At 45.8% G+C, this 22,766-nt stretch overlaps 1 protein-coding gene across 1 annotated transcript in view; it reads left to right on the top strand.

Moving 5' to 3' along the window:
• Positions 1-22,766, top strand: part of LOC138569531 (cytochrome P450 3A24-like) — a 224,409-nt gene that overhangs the window by 40,108 nt on the left and 161,535 nt on the right. Inside the window, exons 2-3 of the mRNA XM_069647587.1 lie at positions 447-540; positions 21,595-21,647. Coding sequence (XP_069503688.1) covers positions 447-540; positions 21,595-21,647 — 147 coding nt within the window. The remainder of the gene's footprint in view (positions 1-446; positions 541-21,594; positions 21,648-22,766) is intronic.

Here is a 22,766-nt window from a genome sequence, read left to right as displayed (position 1 = left end):
GATTTCTTTTTCATTTCAAGGTGTCAGCATGAATTGTATCCGGCAGTATTCATGCTCGGGAAGAGTGCGGCTGCGCATTGCCACAGGACATTGCGGAAGTGGCCGGATCGCGCCCATTCACTCCTTGCTGCTCTTAATACCACACGTGGCTTGAAGTGGTGTTATTGGGCCAAACCACGCCCACACCCCTATGCAAAATTGCCTAGAAAAATGCACCAGTACTCATTTTTGCTTGTGATTGTTCTGATGCGCAAGTGCAAATGAGCTTTGAACTGCAGTGTTTCTGTGTTGTTGCGCATTTCGCAAGTGTTGTTATTAGCCATAATTGTACATCTGCATTTTTTAAATTAATCTGAACAATGAAAACATGTATATACTTGGAGTGGATTCAAATGTACCTTAGATGTGTTTTTGATTCTGAAAGTTATCGTCTTTTCCTTCCATAGTTACGGCACCTGGACACATGGCTTATTTAGGAAAGTGGGCATCCCTGGACCGAGGCCCCTGCCATTCATTGGAACCTTCCATTCATACAGGAATGTACGTATGATATAATCGTCAATTTGTCATCACACTGCTTAAAAGGACACATCTATTTGGGCTAGGCACCAAACGTGGTGGGTGTGGGCGGCTGCCGGGATTGGCCAGCAATGATGGACTGATCTATAGGAAACTCTGGAAATTTCCCTGTGGGCCTCTTTACACTGGGCTTCTTTTGTGTGATGTTTCCAAATGTTTCCATAGGAAAAAGGGTTGGGCTTGCTGAAAATGTGTTATATGGGGCCACTTTGTAAATTATTTTCAGGGCCTCTTTCGTTCCCAGTCCACCCCTGTTGGCCAGCAGATAATGTAGGTTTGGGAGAGGAACCATCGGAAAACTACTAAACGCTCCCAGCCGAACTATATATGATAGGTTATTTATAACACGCTTAATACCCAGAGGTTGTTAAGCGCAGACCCGGGGATCAAACCTGTTTTGCTCTGTGTTGTTTTGCTTCCGAGGCGAGCACGTTGCCCCTGAGCTATCCTCCCGAGACATCCCACGGATGTTGCATTTTGTTGGGACCGTGAGAAAGTCATTGGAAACACTGATTTAGCTTTCACTGACAATCAGCCTAAAGACCATTAGCCAATCTCGTAGAACATGCCTGCTCCCACCCAGCCTCTGCTTTCGTGACACACTCATGACACCCCCGCTAGATTGCACCTCTTTCCTTTCCTCCATATTCGTTGCCCCTTCCAATCAGTTATCTAGCCCACACCTTTCATCCTTTTCCAAACACATTCTTTGCACTTATTTTGCTGAATCCCTTTGCATTCTCTTCTCAACATGGTTTCCCATGGCGGCCTAACGGCAGTGCCAGCCCTCGGGAAATGCAAGGGACCATTGGGCCTGCAGCAGAAAAAACTGTTGCTCCCTTAACTAGAGTCTCTCCCACACACGTGATCCCCGTGCATTCGGCCCAAATGTCACTTTGAGCCTGTGGCCAGCCCCGACATGATCCTCTGTATCGGTGCGGCCTCCGCCTCCATTAATAGTATATAATGGCCCCTGTCATCCTCCATGCTCTCACCTGCTGCTATACCTAAAAGGGACGCTGCCCCTTTAACCAGAGGGACACGCCAGGGCAGGAGGAGTGCGGAAGGGGAGGGACGAGGGGAGGAAAGTTTCAGTTTTGGAGTTGGCACGAATAAAGAAGGTTGAACCACGCAGTGGCTCTGAGTATTATTGGGTTCTACCCTAGGAGGGTAGTCAGCAGGTGCCAAAGCGCAACAACTGGCAACTAAGCCGACGAGACTTCACGTCGTGCAGCAGCATTGGAGGGTGAAGACCACCCAGCAGAGAGGGCTGCATGCCCAGCAGACACAGACCCAAGGAGCAGGCAACAACGCCTGAGGCAGAAGAGGGTCGCCGCACCCTGTTGAATGGAGCTAGACCACAAGCGTGACACATGAGCAAGGAAAATGAAGCTCTCTGAAATTGTGAAGCGGTCACCCGACCGCAGCAGAGGAGGCCTGTCGCCCGCAGCAAAGAGCCCAGCAGTGTGCTGAGACGCCACAAGAAAGAAGACCCCAGCAGCAGTGCGAAGACGCCGCCGGACCGCCAACCAGGAACGGGGACATTGCAGTACCGCAAGCCAGCAACTACGGAAGGCCGCCGCCAGTTTGGGGGGGCCAACTGTATGTGAAGAGCCAACGAGGGAGAGGTGCAGCACACGCGCGCTGAGCCTAATGCAGACCCGTACCCTGTCGACCACAAGTAAGGAGCGCTAACAGTGGGGGAGGAGAAGCAAACTAGCGCGAAGCCAGGCACAGGACCTGTGCCCCCCCCAAGAACAAATCACTCGCAAGGCACAGCAGAGAAACCCGGAGCATATCAATACGCCCGTACCATCACGAGTCTCAGCCACACACAAAAAGAAAATATATAAAGGGAGAGCAGAGCGCAGCGAAGCCACCAGAGCGTGACACCATGCCCACCATCACTACGCTCCCAGCCACACGCTAGAGAGCGAGGAGAGGATTAAACACTGACGTGCCAGAGCACCATCACGCCTCACAGTGATGGCATGACCTCACCTTGCCAGAACATTGCCACAACAAGTCCAGGGAATAAGAAAACCCACGCCAGGAGCTGGCACACCTGCAAAGCAGAAGGGGCACACAAGCCTTCCCCCACCACGAAGCTGCAGCCAAAAAGCCTTCGGGGGACATAGACATTTTCAGATACGACAGAGGAGTTAGAACCTCAATTGAATACCGCTAACAGCCCCAACCTACCACAAAGCCACAACATCCCATTATGCACCACCTACAGTGCAACCATGACCGACCACGCACAATCAGCAGCAGATGCAGGATCCCCCTCGCCTGCCGCCACAAACCTCACGTCACATGGCAGCCTCATGAGGAGGCCAAGCCCATTTCACCCTCAACCCACACCATGATCAGGGTCAATGATGGGAGGAATGGGTCGAGCAATTTGAAGATTTCGTAGGTGCCATTGGCACCCAAGACCCTCCCAACAAGATCAGCATTTTCACAAACGTAGCAGGAATAGAAATAAAGAACATAATATGCACAATTCCCCTGCAAGACCGCTCCACCTATACAAGCCTCCTGGCAGCCATCAATGAAAAATTTGTAATAACATCCAACCGAGACTATGAACGCTATACCTTCAATTAGTGGGTCCAGCTCCCTCACAAATCTTTAGGAGAATTCGTCATCAGCCTCCAACGGAAAATAATAAAATTTGACTTTGCCAACTTCAATAACAATGAAGCCATCAGACTACGCATAATAGAGGGATGTATCTCTTCAATGTTCAGACAACACCTATTGAAAAAACCCCTATCCTAAAAAGAAGTACTAGACCTGGCCAGAGTGTATGAAAGAATAGATGTCCAAGCCGCAGCTATAGAAAACCCAAAAAAGGGTGACATAATCGCAGCCATAACCCAATACACCCGATACCCGAACACCCAGAGCAGACAAACTCTCAGATACTCCACACAACGAACGCAAAGTGATCGACAATGCTACTGTTGTGGGTTTGAATACCCACACAGAAGGCCATGCCCCGCGATTGGCCAACGATGCTTGAGATGTGGCCAAGAAAACCACTTTCAAGCCACATGCAAGGAACAGCTCCCTGAAACGGGCCAGAATCGCCCACATATTGCCAGTCGCCACCGGAGTTTCATAGAGAACACCACGACCTACGCCCCATCAAAAGAGGAGTGACAGGCCCCACAAACACATATCAACGTCCGAACACAGTGAGGACACTAGAAGGATTACAAATTGAACCCGACAGGAACATTCATGAACTGTACGATCTTCCCCACTATGACCAAATACAAATGGCCACCCAAGAGAGAACCTATACAAGGGAACACCCGCCACCTCATGAACAAGAACCTCATGTCCAACCTTTCCCACTGGATGTCGACCCATACGATAACTCTCCACCAAAATACAATCAAGACGATGTGCTACAACCTCAGTACCTGCAGGGCGGATACGACAGAGAATATGTCCGACTCCTCAGCTTCGATGCTGAAGACACGCCAGCCCCCAGGGTCACAATACAAATGGGGAAACACCAAAAACCAATTTGTCATTGACACAGAGGTGACAGTAAACGTTATGAACGAGGAACTATACCACGAGATAGCAACCCTCTACCCCCTGCGGTAGTCGAGAACTCACATCTTCCAATGGGGAGCAGCCCTGCCCATGATGTTCAAAGGACAGTTTCAATTTGATCTAACAAACATCAGATTCCACAGGAGATGAGCGCTGTTCAAGGATCTCCGACTCAGGCAACAGATCCTCGAGACTCCCAAATCCTACAAGCGATAGCAGCACTGCGAACATCCATGGAAGACAAGATCGGCGAAATAAAATCGGACATTCAACTGATGAGACAAGACGCGCGAAACCTAACCGACAGAATGGTCACTGCTGAAGCCTCTCTGCAGGACACCGCGGAGACCACACAGGAACTTAAGGCGAAGGTCAAAGAGCTGGAATCCACAGTAGCTCGACTGGAAACGCGCTCAGAAGATGCGGAAGGCCGTGCCCGTCGCAACAATGTCCGAATACTGGGGATACCGGAGGATTCAGAGGGCCCCGACCCTACCGAATACATTGAAACGCTGTTCTTGCAGGAAATCGGGGCAGGCAAACTCACCCAGGGTTTCTCTGTGGAACGAGCTCATCGATCCCTTCAAAAGCGACCTCCCCCGGGCTCACATCCGAGACCTATAATAGCTAAAATCCTAAACTTCAGGGATCGGGAGGCCATTCTGAGGTTTTCGAGAGAAGGCAGAGAGATCAAAAGGGGCGCGGCGTCAATAGTCATGTATCCTGATTACACCCCAGTAGTACAACGGGCGAGAAACTCTTTTATACCAGTGAAGGCCACTCTAAGGAAACTCAACCTTAAATATATGTTGCTATACCCAGCGAGACTCAAAGTGCTTCACAACGGGAAGGCGATCTTCCTTGAAACCCCGGCGGCGGCAAATCTATGGCTTGAGCACAACAATCTGGCTGAAGATGCGGAGGGAATAGCGAGAAACAATAAACACCAGGGCAACGACAAAGATCACGCGAGAAGTTGAAGGACACATCAACCATGGTTACTACCTCGGAATGAATCGCATCGCCGCACCAAGAAGGCGACGCAATCGGGCAGGAGCTCAGAGGCTCTTGTGCATAAACACTGACGACCCGCCCCAATCGAAGCGGTGTAGGTAAAATGCCTACACATCACCCGGGCTGGAAGACCTGGAGAGGACTGGAAGGCCCGGGAGCCCCCGAGCGTTGTGAGTTCATAACAACTGCTGGGGGCAGTTTACCGTTGATCCATCCTACGGGATGGAGGTTGTTAATGTTGATAAATCTCCGAAGGCAAAATCACAACTGACGGGTGGGGGAATTGGCTGGAGGGCCAGGATGGGCAAGACCACACAAAACAGTGCCGAACTGGCGACGCCGGCCGCCACCATCCGCATTACTGGAGGAAGCAGGGGCTCTTTTAGTGTTCTGCGAAAACAAGATGGCTACACACATTAGACTATTGACTTGGAATGTAAGGGGCCTGGGCACCTACCACCGCAGGAACAGGATTAAATCCTACCTACAGAGAAAGAGAGTGGACATCGCTCTCCTACAAGAGACTCACTGCACCGCTGAAACGGATGAGAAGCTCAGAGAACACTGGGGGGGACAAGGCTACGGAGCCCCCTACTCTAAATTCGCCAGAGGAGTGTTCGTCTGGTTCAACCCCCAGGTACCGTTTCTCCTATGCAGGTTGGTGAGGGACCCTGAAGGTAGATATTTGATCATATGGGGAACGGTGGAACAAAGAGAAATATGTATAGTAAACTCATATTTCCCCAACAACAATATCCCAGCCCATTTAAAAACACTTAGCGCCCAGATGTCACAGTATCGGGATGGCCTCTTCTTGTGGGGAGGCGATTTTAATTGCGTTTACAATCCTGAACTAGATAGGTCTTACCCACCGACAAGCGGCTTTCCCGCTGCCACCTCATCCCTGCATGTCATGGTCCACGAACTTGATCTGATTGATGCTTGGCGGGACCTCCACCCAAGCGAAAGGACATACTCATATTACTCATCCCCACACAAACTTCACACGAGGCTAGATTATTTTTTCATAAGCAGAGAACACATGCCTCAGACTGCTAACACACAATATTTAGGAAGGACCATCTCCGACCACTCCCCATTCCTGTTAGACTGGCAACACAATAGCCCTAGACCGCCCATCCCTATGTGGAGAATGTCTGCTGAGGCTCTGAAAGACCCGACCTTTAGGGATGAGCTACAGGAGTCCTTGGAAAACTATATAGCAGTAAACACAGGCAGTGTGGACCAAATAGGCACGCTATGGGATGCCCTAAAGGTGGTAATACGGGGAGAAGCAATTGCAAAAGCAGGGGGCATCAGGAAATCACTACGGGAGGAATTGAACCAGAAAGAGCTGGAAGTCCAACAACTAGAGTCCACCCCTATTGACACGATGGGGAGGGAGGAAGGACTGAGCTCTCTCAGAGAGGACTGCTCCAGGGCATGGGACAGGCTGGCCAAGTTCGATTTTAGCGTTAGAACTAATAGAGCACATGCAGAGGCCGACAGACCGGGTCGACTACTAGCGTGGCTCTGCAAAAAAGAACACCCCAGGCAGGCTACTACAGCACTACAAGACGAACAAGGCATAGAACACAGGACTCAACAAGACATAAACAATACCTTTCAGCGTTTCTATGCACAACTATACTCCCACACACAAGGTCCCACAGGACCAGATATTAGACACTCTGGAGGAAATTGGCCTGCCCAAATTGTCGCTAACGCAGTCCGAAGCTCTAGACTCTGACATCACACCGGAAGACATAACAGAGGCTATCAGGTCCCTCGCTACTTGTAAGACCCCAGGATGCGATGGACTCCCCCCAGAATTCTACAAGGAATACGAACCCACCCTGACGCCCCTGCTACACCAGGTCTTTTCTGAGACATTCGAAACTGGTATCCTACCTGACAGTATGAGGGAAACCTTACTGGTCCCGATGCTCAAACCCAATAAACCCTCCGATAAATGCGACTCCTACCGCCCGCTCGCCATGCTTAACTATGATGTGAAAATATTGACGACAATACTGGCGAGCCGACTATCCAAAGTGATTGGTGACATAGTGTACGAAGACCAGAACGGCTTTATACCTGGACGTAACACGTCCCTAAACTTACGCAGGCTTCAGCACATTATAGCTGAAACCAATACAAGCGAAAAACAACTCGCATTACTCTCCCTAGATGCTATCAAAGCATTCGATTCCATTTATTGGGAGTGGCTGGTGGCGGTCCTGGAGGGTTTTGGACTCGGCCAACGATTTATCAGATGGGTAGTGATCCTATATAATGAACCTAGGGCCAGGATAAAATCCGGGAAATATGTATCGGACACATGGGATATTCGCAGGGGCACTAGGCAGGGCTGCCCACTTTCTCCCATGCTCTATATCCTGGGTCTAGAACCCATTGCAATCTTCCTCAGGCAGCAATTTTTTGACGCAGGAATTAGGCTGGGCGGGACTGACCATATTGTTTCATTATATGCAGACAATGTCCTAATATATGTTAACAACCCTCATCTCAATGTCCCGACAATACTGGAGATCCTTGATAACTACGCCAAAGTTTCGGGTATACAATTTAGCAAAACGAAATCCTGCATGTTTCCATTAGCATCCCTGAAAAATAAATCTGCAGAAGAGCTTCCCTCAGTGGGCATAAAGTGGGAGACCGAATCTTTCCGTTATCTTGGGATCCAGATAATGCACACCCCAGAACAAATGCATACACGAAACACGATGGCAGCGATACCAAAATTGCGCAAATCCATAAGTTTCTGGTCTAAGCTTCCATTATCCATGCTGGGCAGGGCCTCAATAACCAAGATGATCATTCTCCCTAGATTCCTATATGGGTTCCAGAATGTGCACTTTTATATCACCAAACCCTTCTTCCAGCTTCTAGACACAATAATTAAGGAGTTTCTATGGGGTAAGGGCAGACATCGGGTGGCACTGTCTACCTTAGTATTACCATACAGCCAAGGAGGGATTCAGTTACCAAGTCTAGAGAAATACTACCTCGCAGCTCAGCTGAGTCATGTAACCAAATGGCTAGCGGACGGGACCACTTCGGAGAACCCCCTCCTACAGGCCATGATCTCCCCAATCCGCCTGAGGGAATTGCTCTGGGCCCCTCAAACTCTGCTACACGATCAGCCCTTTCTGACAATCCTAGGCAGGAAAATATGGTGTAGAACCGGGACGATGTTACACTTGAAGCAACCATACTTCCAAGAAGTACCAATACTCTCGGGACTCGACAAATCTGTCACCACCCTCCACACCATTAGGCACTGGGAGGAAAAAGGTGTATACACCTGGGGCGATCTATACTCCGGAGGCATATTCAGGGATTTCGCTGAGCTACAAGAGGAAGAGGGCATTCACGCTGGCCAATTCCTGTGGTACCAAAAGATCCGCAAGATAGTACGCACTAAATGGGACACCTGGCCAGAGGAACCAGAGGCCACCCCCCTCTTGTCATTAATGTACACCCTGAGCGAAGAGGGGAAAGCAATATCTCAGATATACAAACTCCTTGTTGACATCCCTAATCCCCGCGGTGATATACTGAAGACCCGCTGGGAATCAGACATGGGACAGGAGTTGTCCGAAGAGGAATGGAGTAGAGCGCTATCCTTTCCAAAAGAGGTCTCTAGAAACCAGAGATTTCGGCTAATCCAATTAAATGTACTCTATCGCACCTACTTAACACCGAGCAGGATTGCGAAGTTCAATAGGACCGCCCAGACACAATGCACCTGGTGTGGGATGGAGGGAGCAGATCTAATCCACATGCTCTGGAACTGCACCAAAACCCGCAGCCTCTGGTCAACGGTGAAAAAAACCTGCGAAGAGGCAGAAGTCACTAGATATAAGTGGACCCCAGCCGAATGCCTCCTAGGCTGCTACCCCAGATTGGCCAAACTCAAATATGCAGTTAAACTGATGGACTTGCTATGCATAACAGCCAAAAGGACCATAGCCATGGCATGGAAACGGCCGGCAGGACCAAATCAAAGGGCATGGCGCAAAGAATTTGAAAGATGGGCGATCGCCGAAACAAGAGCTTGGGAGGACAGTGTGGCTAGATCCACGGATGAGTCGAGCATGGCCCTTGCTGCTTGGAAAGACACCATGTCTAGACTGTTTCACTCCTCGGATGATAAGCCCCCCTGAACCATCCACCGGCCCTAGCACAGGACCCGAATGATTGCCTAAGACACTCGAAACCAAACCCCTCCAGCATTAACATTCTTGGAAAGCCCATACCTGCGTCCATGTTGTCCGGCCACTCCCTCCCCGCTCACGATCCAATCAGTCATCACCCACCCTTGAATCGGAGATAGTTAATGTTTCCAATGTTTTTTTTTTAAGTTCTTGTTATGTTAAGATTGTTGTTTAATCACAAAGGCTGAATGTCGCTGACCAATCGGTCACCTTGAAATATGTAACTATAACTAAAATGCCAATAAACAAACTTGAAAATAAATTCAATGTGATCTAACCCACCGTGACCTCACGACAACCACCACGATACACGTCATAAGGAGTCCCTCCATAGGACGCTGCCTCCTCAGCTACAGGACGGCCAGGGCTCTGGAACTTATCAACCTGCAATATGAACCAATGGAAATAATAAAAGGACACCCGTCAAACTGCGGTGACATTAGGTCAATCACATGCCGACCCCTCACCAAAGAGGACATTAAAGCCCAATTCCCCAAACTGTTTGAAGGGGTAGGAATGCTCAAAGAATCTGTCATTAAATTGCACATTGACCCTAAAGTCATGCCTGTGCCACAACACCCACGCAAAGTGGGCTTCCACCTCCAAGCCCAAGTAGCAAAAGAAATCCAACTCCTCCTCCTCAATGACATCATTGAAAAAGCGGAATGACCAACACCATGGGTATCCCCCATAGTAAGAGTGCCCAGGGACAACGGCCGACTATGCATATGTGTCGACATGCACATCCCCAACACCGCCATCCAAAGAGAAAGGCACCCAGGAGCAAGTCTAGAGGACATGCTCACCAGCCTCAACCAAGCAATACGCTTCTCAAAGCTAGACCTCAATCAGGGCTACCACCAGCTTGTCATTGACCCAGCCTCAAGGGCAATCACCACCTTTGCTTTACACAAATGGCTATTCAGATATAAGCAGCTCAACTTTGGCATCTCTTCCGCCGCAGAAATCTTTCAAGAAGCTATCAGACGCATCATATCATCTGAGGTGAACGAGCTGAACTACAGCGACAACATCCTGATCTTCGGGAAGGATCAAGACCAACATGACAAGGCACTTACAGCAGTCTGCAAGATTCTCCATGAAGCTGACCTAACACTGAATGGACCCAAGTGTGACATCAACAAATCCAGGCGCAGATTTTTCGGACACATATTTTCAGACAAAGGCATAAGGGCTGACCCAGACAAAATAAAAGCGATTATCGACCTTTAAGCTCCCACGACAACGACGGCAGAACTATGCTCGTTCCTGGGGATGGCAGGATACTGTGCACGCTACCTCCAAAACCATGCCATGATCACCGACCCACTCCGGGCCCTCCTCAAGAAGGACACACCTTTCAACTGGCACCCACACTGCCAGGCGGCTTTCATGACCATCAAAGAGGGCCTCGCCAACCATCGCCAGCTGGCATACTTCCACCCGGAGTGGCACATGGTCATCACAGTTGATGCCAGCCCAGTCGGCCTAGGAGCCATCCTAGCCCAAACAGACACCAAGGACAACACATGACATACAATAGTGGCCTATGCCAGCCGTGCCCTATCTCACACCAAAAAGGCTTACTCCCAAGCTGAACGAGAAAGCCTCGCAACTGTATGGGCCTGCGAAAAGTTCCACCACTTCATAGTTGGCTGGAAGTTCACCCTAGTCAAGGACCACCAAGCGCTCCTCTCGCTGTTCGGTAACCCCAAGACAAAAATGCCCCCCTGAATTGAACGCTGGGGATAACATTACAGGAATACAACTACGAAATCATCCACAAGCCTGGTGGAGAAGCCAACCGGGCAGACTACCTGTCACGGCATCCACAGACGGGTAGTGACGACTCCTTTGTCCAAGAAGCAGAGGAATACATCTCATACCTATCCTCCAGCGCCATGCCACCAACCATCTCAACAGCAGTCTTCGCAGCTCGGAGCAAAGCTGACCCTACAATCAGTACAGACATACACCTCACCCGCACAAACAAATGGAGGGAATCGCACGAAAGAAGAAACAGAAGGGAGGGGGCAGACAAGAAAGACTTAGAACGCCTGGCCAAAATACACCCGGAACTTGTAGCGACCGACCAAGACATACTGCTATGAGGAAACAGGCTAGTCACCCCGAAGGACCTATGGAAAACACTAGTAGCACTAGCCCACGAGGGCCACAGAGGAGTCGACAATACAAAAAAGATCCTAAGAAACCGCGTTTGGTTCCCTTACATGGACACTATTGTGGAAGACATGCTAGCACACTGTACACCCTGCCAACTAGCAGCGAAGAAGTCATCTCCCAGCCCACTGCAGCCGACGACACACCCAGAAAGGCAGTGGCAAAGGGTCACGATGGACTTCTATGGACCCCTGGAAGAGGGCGGTTACCTGCTCGTAGCCATCGACGAATATTCAAGATTTCCATTCGTCAAACAAACACGGTCAACATCATTCTGCGAGACGGCACCCATCATAGATGAACTCTTCAGTGAGTGGGGCATCCCCAACATTGCCAAAACAGACAACGAATCTCTGTTCCAAGGGCGCAAGTTTGCCAAACTGGCAGACTACCTCGGCTTCCACCTCCAAAAGGTAACACCACTCTGGCCACAGGCCAATGGAATGGTGGAAAGTTTCATGGCACCATAAAACTAACGAGACAAAAAGCTCTAGCCGAGCAAGTGTCGCACCCACAGGCCATCTGCGGCATGCTCAGGAGCTACAGGAACACACCACATGATGCAACAGGGAAATCACCAGCAGAATTAATGGTGGTAAGATACAGACCCCGGACGCGCATTCCCCAGTGGGAAGACTATACACCAGAAGAAGATGCAGCCATAAGGGAACGAGACGCTGAAAAGAAGAGGAAGGCCAAGGAATGGGCCGACAAAAAGAGAGGCACGAGAGAACCTCAGCTAGAGGTAGGACAGACGGTTCTAGTGCGACAAACCCAGAGGAAGAAAACAGACACCCAGTACAACCCGAAACCTCGAATAATTACGGCCATAAAGAGGCCTATGATAACCGCGACTGGGGAGCCAGGAGAGATAACTCGGAACGCGTTGTTCTTCAAAAGGTTGTACCTCGAGGACCAAGAGACATCAGGAATAATGTCCGAGGACTCAAGTCCGAAGAAAATGTAAACCCTCCGATCGAAGCAAGCGGTGAAACCAGAGAGTCTCCAGGAAGACCACACAGAGCAGTAAAGAGACCAGTGAGACTCAGTGAACACATGTAAACCCCCAGCTGTCATGTTAAGCATGGGGGAGGTTTTATACCTAAAAGGGACGCTGCCCCTTTAACCAGAGTGCCACGCCAGGATGGGAGGAGGGCGGAAGGGGAGGGACGAGGTGAGGAAAGTTTCAGTTTTGTAGTTGGCACGAATAAAGAAGGTTGAACCACGCAGTGGCTCTGAGTATTATTGGGTTCTGCCCTAGGAGGGTAGTCAGCAGGCGTCAAAGCACAACACCTGCCTTGCTGCTGCTGTACTAAGCTGAAGCCAGGACTCCTCCAGACACCTGGTTTCTGCAACTGGACCCCCATCCCCCAAGTTCACCTTGCCCTGTACAGACTCCAAGTTTGGCACCTCCTTTCCATGTCACGCCACTATCTTTCCATTCTGCTCTAGACCAGCGTGGCCTGCAGGAGAGTCCAACATCATGCCCTCCTCAGTTGACAAGGGCAGGTATAAGGGGAGCGGGAGTTCATCCTCATGGGAAATCAGCCATAATCGTGGGAACCAATAAAGAAAAAGGATTGAAAGCAACAAGATCGCCGTCACGGGTAATGAGTGGGGTGAGGAAATGAAGGAAATGGAGCTAATGAACCTCAGAGCTGCTGGCTGGGTAAGCCCTTTTTTGAGGGAATGGGGGGTGGATAAAAAATGGCAGTGCCCCATTTTCAAAATTCTCTGCCCCCTGCACATACCAAAACTTATTAAAGGCAGCACTACTTAATTGCTCAGTGATGTCATGTATTCTAACACTGCCGTCTTCTCCATTCTTTGCGTAATCATTGACTATCCCCACGTGACTCATGTGCTAGGACAGACCCTTATGCCATCCTAGCTGGCGCTGCAATGGCAATACAAATCAATAACACACAATGGATTGTATTGCTCAGTCTCTTTGTTATTAGGCTGTACGGCCCGACGTGTGCGATTTTCTAGCCCTGCTCTTGCAGCAACACATGACCCCAAATCTTCCACCTAGTAAGTTAATTAATTTTGCAACCATGCTGGGGGAAAGGTTTTCGTTTTTTAACAAACAACCTGGTATTTTGCCAGAGTGAATGGCACAAAGTCTGCTAGACTGAATAGCTCCACACGTTAATATGCTGGTAAGATAGCTCAGTGGGTTGTGCGATTGCTGCTGCGATCTAAGCATGATCTGCAGGTTGCAGGTTCAAATCCCGGCAAGGCCAACTGAGCCTTTCATCCTTCCGAGGTCGATAAATGAGTACCAATTTCGGTTGCGTGATATTGTGTGCAAATATGTGCTCTGTAAAGTGCTTTGGATTAAGGTGCTATATAAATAACACATCATTAACAGCATGAGGTACATTCAGTGTCATGCCAGATTACATATTCAATTTATTTTCATTGTTTTTTTTAATAACGCGCCTAATACCATACCTGAGTTCGGTTTCTAAGCGTGGATCCGAGATTCGGACCTCTGTTGCTCTGCATGGTCTTGCTTCCAAGAGCAGCACATTGCCCCTGTGCTATACCACTCCCTGTTTGGTACTGCTCTGTTGCACATACAATGTTGGGGTCACACGGTTAAGAGACACCTTTTAACAAGCCAAGATTTCAATCCTTAGTGGGGACAACATGAGATCTTTGCTTCTGCATAGTTTTGACAAAATAGTGTAAAAATTACCACCTTCAGATGGCTAGTTCTTTATCACTTTACCCTTTGCTGTTGGAGAAATATGGAACCGTTTCATCTAAAAATAGAATTCTGAACCCCAGGGACACATCCAGCTTCAATTCTCCTATCGCTCTGGCTTGTTTGAGACAGTTTGTCCCCTGTCCCGTGACAGTACTTCTGCCTGCGTCAATTAGATGGTGTCTTTAGACAGCCCTCTCTCCTGCATAAGGAAAATCTAGAAGTTGGAACCAATACACAGGGTACTTGCAGCTCTTGCCAGAGAGTCATTCAGAAAACATTGTATGTTGGTCGAAAATTAAAGATGCAATGGGAGGCTGTGTAGTCTTAAAACTGCAAAATGTGCACTAGAAAAGCTGGGCTTAAAGTTTGACTGTCCCACTTGACCAGTCCGTTATCCTATGCAAATCACTTAATCCAATACTTCTTACTTTCCTTGGCTGTCAAAATTAGGATCACCTGTAAGTGATTCTAGTAAATGTGTACTACAGAAATTCTAACAAATTCATGGTCTAATTATATAGTGCACACCATGGTCTCAAATCACTTATGAATCATGATTCTCTCATGACAGAAAAGTAGAACACATGATATACATATACAGCCAGGGTTAGTGGTCGTGGGCGCTTGCCTTGGGCATGCATCTTAATTCACTCTATTGTGTATTATTTACACATGTGAAGGGATTTACTGCGGATAATGTTAAAGCCAATCATTTCCCACTTATGCAAATGTTGGTCAGGGTGTTGTTTATAGTGCAATGGTGATGTGTTCAAGATGTTCACATAGTGTAGTTTAAACATGCTAAATAGGTTTGAAGAAATAACCAGTGGATGTACATTTTCCATAGGGTTTGAGCTTGATTTATTTTATTAATGATGTTTTCATATTATTGAAGTAATCAAAAATTCTATATTCTGACAGCCAATCTTGCATCCCCACATTGTTCCGTTCAATTAATTTGGCAAGTGTTTCGTGCTCTGCACCTTTTCAAGGCAAAATATTGAAATTCATGTAATTAGCTTTACTTGCAATCTTTATTGATTTTATTGTTTCCAGTCAAATGAGTCCAGCAGTTGATTATGTTTTCATTTTGCTTATTGATGTTTTGATGTGATTGCATTCACGTACATTAGATGGGAACCGTACAAGTCTTCTGAGATATAGGTATACCTCTGAGAGGTGCAGGCCAATCCTTACAGATGCAGCTTCTACTTATGTGTGAGGGGGTGGTACCCTTATTTTATGAGACCTGTGTTCGGCGTAATCCTGTAAGAACCTGTGTGGTAGAATTTACGTCTTCTTCCTTTATTTTATTTAAAGTTCGCTTAGGTTAGTGCTATTAAAACGTTGTTATGTTCTTCCCCACTAGAGGAAAAAGCACTGGCAATGCCAATAGGTGTGGCTTGCAAATGCAACGGGTACGATTCTTTTATAAACCCACAATGGAGAAAAAAGCCTTAGTCTCTGCATTTGGAATGCCAGACCCATTGGGTTTTCCTATTAGTGAGGTTTCCATCAATATAAAGAGGCTATATTTATTGCTGTTCACAAAGCAAAATTGGTCCATTTTAAGACTGCTTCCAGTGAGCTTTAACTCTCTGGCAGAGCTATTACAGCAGCATGTTTTAATGGAACTGTTGTCAAACAGAAAGAGGCATTAAGGTGAAAGTTCTCTTAGTGTTGGCCGTAACTGCAAGTTGGGAACAGTTGTCAAATGCTGCTTTTGTACCAATGCTCCTTGGTACATTGATGGTGTTCCATTTTTGCACTGTTACCTTTTTGCAGTAGACTTTCCTTTTTAATTTCTTTCTGACGGTAGCTGTAAGTATGGTTAAGGAATATACTAACAAGGCTTCCACTCCATTACAATCAACTGATCCATGATGCAAAGAGTACACTTTATAGGTGCATTGCTTCATGTCAAAAAACAGTAACTTTACAGTAACCATCTTGCAATGGTAGAATGTGCCTATGTGTACAATATCTTGGCGTTGTAATTGTTCTTTTCACTAATTGGCAATCTGTATTTAACAATCCCTGATATACAGTCCTACATCACAATTCTGGAGAAATACACAGGGTCTATCAGAAATCAGTATTTTATTAAAGTAAAAACTCAAAGGTGTTCCCCTAGCTTTATGCTGAGGAAGTCACCACAATCACTCTGATAAACAAAAGCTTCTGGTTTGCAAAAACGAAAGGTTCCCTGCATGTAAGTATTTCACTAAGATGTTACAAACATGCTCTCATAAGACTGCAATAAATATATTTCTTAACTCCTATTTCTAAATAGTACAATACAATTTATATTTCAAATACTTTGCCCCACATGTACATAAAAGTAGAGTTCTTTTATAAATGTCAGAGTAAATCTTAAAATCTGTTTTCTCCAATATTAATAACAAGCATTGGTACCAGAGAAGGGTTTCAAACACACCAACATTACCACGCTTCGTTTGTAATTCACCCCCCCCCCCCATGTAAATATGGTGCTGTGGGTTCATATCATATAAAAAAAAATACAAGTCAATGTGAGCAGTGTCACAATCTACAGGCTAATATTTTGGGAAGCTGTGTTGTCAATTTTGAACACACAGAATATTGATTCATCTGCCTCAATTCTCTTGGATGATTTGAGTGATATCTGAAGGTCCTATCACGTTTTACTCTTCATTTGAAATTGCATCTTTTGTATGGACGGAAATAGTCCAACTAGGCTCCCTTTCATCCCAATATATTGTTTTCACAGGTCACAATTCAATCAATCATGACATATGGAAGTTGTACACCATTCTACAAATCCAGTGTAAAACTACACCTGTGAAAACATGCAGGGTTAGATTTAAGTTGGTTTTGGTTCACAAAGGGGTGCGCTCTCTACACAGAAATGCTACTTGGTTTCATTTTAGCCTACTCTTTGGCTTTGATTATGCGCAGAAAGCAGGATACATGTCATGCTAACAGGACAGGCTAAAACATTCTACTTGCATTCAATTGGTTATAACAGGGGTATGCATTTTGGGTTGCAAGCTACTAGCCAGCCATACAAAATTATTTGCCATCATAATTCTACACATAAACTCAGCATACCCTTTCTTATTCGCCAAGAGCCAATTATCACTAACTTGTGGCTAGTGGTGAGTGGAAATTGTGCACCTTGATTATGATTTATCAAACAGTGCATGGTGTGCTCAGGAAATTATATCTGTTCTGCACTAAGTCAAATCTCACTTTCGTTGAATATAGTGAGAAAGCAATATTGCATTTCACACCAGCATTTTAAAGTGTCCTTTTTTATCAGAGTGTCAAGAGAACACACAGGTAGCAACAGTGAGTTATATAAACCTTTTTCATATTAAACGCTCTCCTGCATCTACGAAATCGGGTCGGCCCCAGAAAAAAAACGTGTCAGCCTTCCTTCTGGACTGGGCCCATTCACCTCCATATATTATCCAAGCTCAGCACTCATCCAATTCAACAGAAGTTTGCCTTTCCGCACCCTTCACAATCCCAGAGCTCTCCATCACTTCATGTGTGTATCTGCTTACATAATATCTATTTTCCTACAGTATGTTCATAATTGACATACTTTGTAACTGGTCAAGTATTTCCATTGGCCTGTTTAGATAATTAGATTTTAATAGGCAGAATTATTTCAGCATGTGACAGGGGTATGTTATGAACAATTTGGACTCATAATCATACTTTCTGCCATATCTTCTGACAGGAATTCCTCCCATCATTGACATGTGGATTTATAGAGTTGCCTCTTCCTCACAAATTCAGGGATGCATGAGTTTGTAAGCTACATTATGAAAACGCTATTAAATTGTATGATTCTATCAATATGGAATACATGTAAACATTTTCAGTCTAGTCTCCAAGCATGCATGAAAGTCTCATAATATCAGGAAATGTTTTCCTTTTGGCTCTAAGTCATATCATAATAGGTTTGTGCCGAAAGTTGTGTTTTGCATCTTAAATATCCTTTTCAAATCATACGTTTAATTTCTTTCTAATTGGGAATGAAACCTTATTGACAGGCTTGCCTTCAATTAATGATTAATGAGAGCGGCTGACAGCCTCATTTGGTTTGGTATTCTCTTAGTGCATCAGAGGGTAGATTTTAATGGGTAGGCTTATATCAAGAGGTGAAACCTTAAGTGCATTCTGTCCTTTGATGCTTTGAAAATGGACTCTCAGGCCTCTACACCATGTGACGAACTTAGCTTTTCATCAGCTGAAGGAGCATATATTTGGCTGTATTGAATGCAAAGATGTACATATAAGCTATTTTCGTAAGCCCTGAGTACCTGATCCATTTGTTGTACCAAATATAATGTGTTTCTTTGATAGCTAGATCAGAGAATCTGGTTTACAGATGGCTGTACCAATACCCACGGGGCCCTAGGCTTCCACCATAAGGAATAGGTTTTCACATAGGTTGAACAGTAATTTCGAATTTTTGACTGACTGGAGAACCAGCAACAAGCATTGGCCCAGCAAAACCAAGAACTCTTGTGTGACCATGCACATTAAACAGTAATGTCTTCCTTGTACAACATCTACCAGTCTTACATGTAAGTGTGTACATTTAATACATTTAACACACATTATTTCATATATTCTAAATACACAGCAAAAGTAAAGCAAAGTTTTGTACAACGTTATGCTTCATTTGAAATTTCATGACAAGACCTTCAATGTAAATGTAGACACTCTTATGTAGAAAGGGACTTTCAGCATTTCTCGCTGCTAATTGAACTGAAGGTTTATCAGAACCCTGTCTTGGGACCTTCTTGCGTTTTGGTCAATAGCAATTCAAATATTGAGTTAATGTTTGTGAGGAAATCATTGTCATTTGTCAGGTGTCCTTTTACATGGTAGTTAAGCAAAACACAACACACATGACTACAGCAAGGCACCACTTGGGCTCCTGAAGCTTTGGTTGTGCATCTGTTGCACTCCATTTCTCTAATTGGGGTTTTACACTATGAATGGTATCATATTTGAGAGAGAGAAGGAGAGAGAGAGATCGGTTGTAGTGAACCAGAAGAAAGACTCAGACTACTTTGGGTCATAGTTAAAGATGTCCATTTAAATGAAAAGCAAAATGCCTAACTAGCCCTATCGCTATGAGCGGAGTTGCCTACCTCGTAAAACTAAAGGTAAGGGTGTACATCCAGTCCAAAGTAAAAAGTATTCTGTCCGAATCCTAATCAACTAACTGGCCCTATCACTTTAGAAAACACATACAATAGGTGTCTTAATTCTCAATTACAGTATTTAACTTAGGGTGTCAGCTCGCTCGGGTATTGCAGGTTACTGTGGCCTCATGCCCTTTGCTAGCCTTGCTGCAGATCGTTCACCTTCCTTTCACTTTGTTCCCTGTAGGATGTGTGCCCATCCGTCTTTAGTAACCTGGTCGGCTATTGCAGCCTTGATATATAATATTCATATTTATTTCACTCTGTTTTAGCAGGCCTGTGTGCCCGTTAGCTTCTCTTAAGTTCTCATGCTTTTGGCAGTTATTCCAGCCTCAATATACAATGTTCATATCTCTTTCACTCTGTTTTAGTGGGGCCAAGTGCTTGTTTCATTCTACTGTTTCATGTACCTTTGTTGGTTCCGGTACTCCTGGAAACCAACAGTCATAGGCCTCACCGGTATCGTCGGTAGCACCTGGTTACCCGTCTGTACTTCTCTTGGTGGAAAAGGCGCTTGCTGGGTGGAGCTCAGGGACCCGAGCTCCTTTCTTGTCTCTGGTCTCGACGTTGGTTGCTTGGCACCAGGCCCACCATTGCTCTTTAGGGATCACGTCACCAGAGAAGATGGCTGTCTTCTCATCAAATCTCTTCCCCCCCGGCCCAGACCCTCTTGCTCAGTCAAAGCACCTCCTATTCAGCCTCATTCTTGCCACCACTGGCTCTGTGGTTCGATGTTGCTCCTCCCCTCCAGGACGCCATTGCTACAGTGGATTGCCTCTGCATAGCGGATGCTCTCCTCCCTCTGTAGCAGTCTCTTCTCCATTCACAGTCCGCTCTCTTCTTACAAACGTCAATGGAGCAAAAGGAATTGTCTGTCTTCCTTGATCGTTGCATTTCGGTGATGTTAAGCATCAACGGAAGCCAATAGAGTGAAAGAAGGATCTTTTTTGATTTTGGTTGTAACAGGAAATGCCTAAGTCTTTCCAACATCCATATATGCAGAAAGGGTGGTTTGGACTGGGATTGCCTTATGAATGGGAGTCCTTGTCCCTAAGAGGGGAGTCACTCCCAGTGAGGTCCCACTTGCCCAGACTCCTTGAAGTGTCTTGCTTAGTGGGCTGACCTCCTTAGCCCCAAATGGGATGGCTCACCTGTGGGAAGAAGGGACGAATTGTTCAGATTTGTCACATAGTGTGCCTTTTCCTTATCTATGATGACTTTGACCTTTGGCAAGTAATGAAACATTTAGGTTAATTGATCAGTGCATTATACCACCAGGGTTTTTCAATGTGTGTTTTTTCGGTATGTGTTTCAACTTTGAGTTGTGGTATGTAATGTGCGATAACTTTTGTTAAACAATTTGTGATGATTCTTTTCCCTGTATTGTACTGACCAGGCATTTCCAATGTAGATCAAGCTATTGCATAACGAGCGTTATTTGTGAAAAGTGTCCGGGTGACCATGTTCATTCTCACACCACTGCCCATCAACTCATTTCTCTACACCCAACACTTTGTAATCCATCATGTGTCAAAACACAACAAGCAACAGAAGTGGCTAACCCAAACAATGGGGTAAATGCATAATATGCAATGAGAGCTGGTTGATTTCAGGAGCATTTCCAGAGAAATTAAAATTCAAATAAATCACTTGAGAAAATAAAGAGTTTAGAAATTTGGCAGATGGTATAAAGAGGAATCATTGGGAATTCTCTTCAGTGGGGTGGGAAATATATAACAGATGAACATGGTTTGCCCTCTAGGGGTTTTATGTCTCTATTTACAAACTACGACCTATTGGCTTTGACAATGCTTTTATTGCATTTGCTATGTTAGTATGATATGCAATCACGATAATATTTATCTGAATGACACAAATCATATAAGCTATGGAGTGTTGTTGATGAGCATCTCATTGACAACACACCATAGCCATAGCAAATTGTACCCCAAGTTCCAAAGGCACACCGGAAAAGCTGTTTCTTGATTTTGGGATCAACATTACTTTTGAGTTCACTTGACTGTTGTATTGCTCATTTGTCTATTGTGTGGCAATAATTAACTTGTGTTGCCCTCCTTTTTAGGGCATGCTGCAATTTGACATGGAGTGTTTTAAAAAATATGGAAAAACCTGGGGGTAAGTAAAATACTGTGTATTCCCCTTTCTGTGCTATAGTTACTACCACTTTTGTTTGACATCATGTTGGGGTCCTCCATCTCAATCTCTAAAACATTCTGTCTCCCCTTTTCCGCTGCCTTTTCAAATCTTGACATGATGGAAGATCTGGCCGTCCATAGGTCATAGGTGTAACTGAACTTATGCTTAGCATTGCTAAGGATTGTCCATGCTGTATTAGCTTTCAAGGTCTTCAAACCATTTGCCACATGGGCTAACGCTGGTGATCTCGCCCACCCAATTAAGCACATTTAAGTTCAAATGCCTTCCCAGAATGTTGAATTCCTCGGTTGGGTTTATTTGGTGGCTGAGTGTGCCTTCAAAAATCAAAATTCCTGCTTGTTCAAAAACATTACAAAATTGTGAAGTCACAAACATGCCCCCTATCTTAAGTAATGTCATATCCCATTTCCTGTTCCTTTTCAAAGGTTCCAGATAAATAGTTACATTATCCTCAATGTTGACAGGGGAAGAGGGAACGGCTTCGTAGTGCCGCCATCTGACTTATTTAAAAATGCCCAACAGGTATTCGCATGGATACTCTCCAATCTGTGCGTGCATATGTGCAAACACAAATGAATGCATCTTTAAAGATGTGTAATTGTAAATTCACAAAAAAAGCCCCCCCTGAAAGTGCACACCACAGATGTGCACATTCAAATGACCATTTTTGTTTTGTATCCTGCAATTGCACAATGATGGATATTTATGGAGGAGCGGGTATAACACTTGTGTATTCACATTCCCAAACGGAATCTACTCAAATGGGTTAATATATGTAAGTTTCCTCGAAAGGGTCGTTCTAAACACTTCTGTGCCTCGGCCATGTTCAGGACAGCAGAACATTCAGAAAAGAAACATCTACCTTTTGTTGGAGGAGACGTCTATTTGATATACTTTTGCAATTCTTCAACATGGGTCCTTTAAGGTCCATAATTTAGGATTGTGCTTACTGTGTCCGCTCGCTCCTATCATTCATATGACTCTCGGGCATGACTCGCATTACTTTTTTACTAAGCATCTGTGATAGATGCCTGGTAAAAAAAAGTCATGCCACAGTAAGCAAAAGTAGACTGACAG

This window comes from Ambystoma mexicanum, chromosome 2q (assembly GCF_040938575.1).
Source record: "Ambystoma mexicanum isolate Mex_15411 chromosome 2q, UKY_AmexF1_1, whole genome shotgun sequence".
Lineage (NCBI taxonomy): Eukaryota > Metazoa > Chordata > Amphibia > Caudata > Ambystomatidae > Ambystoma > Ambystoma mexicanum.
The sequence above is the reverse complement of the archived record's forward strand: the minus strand, read 5'-3'. Positions and strand labels throughout refer to the sequence as shown.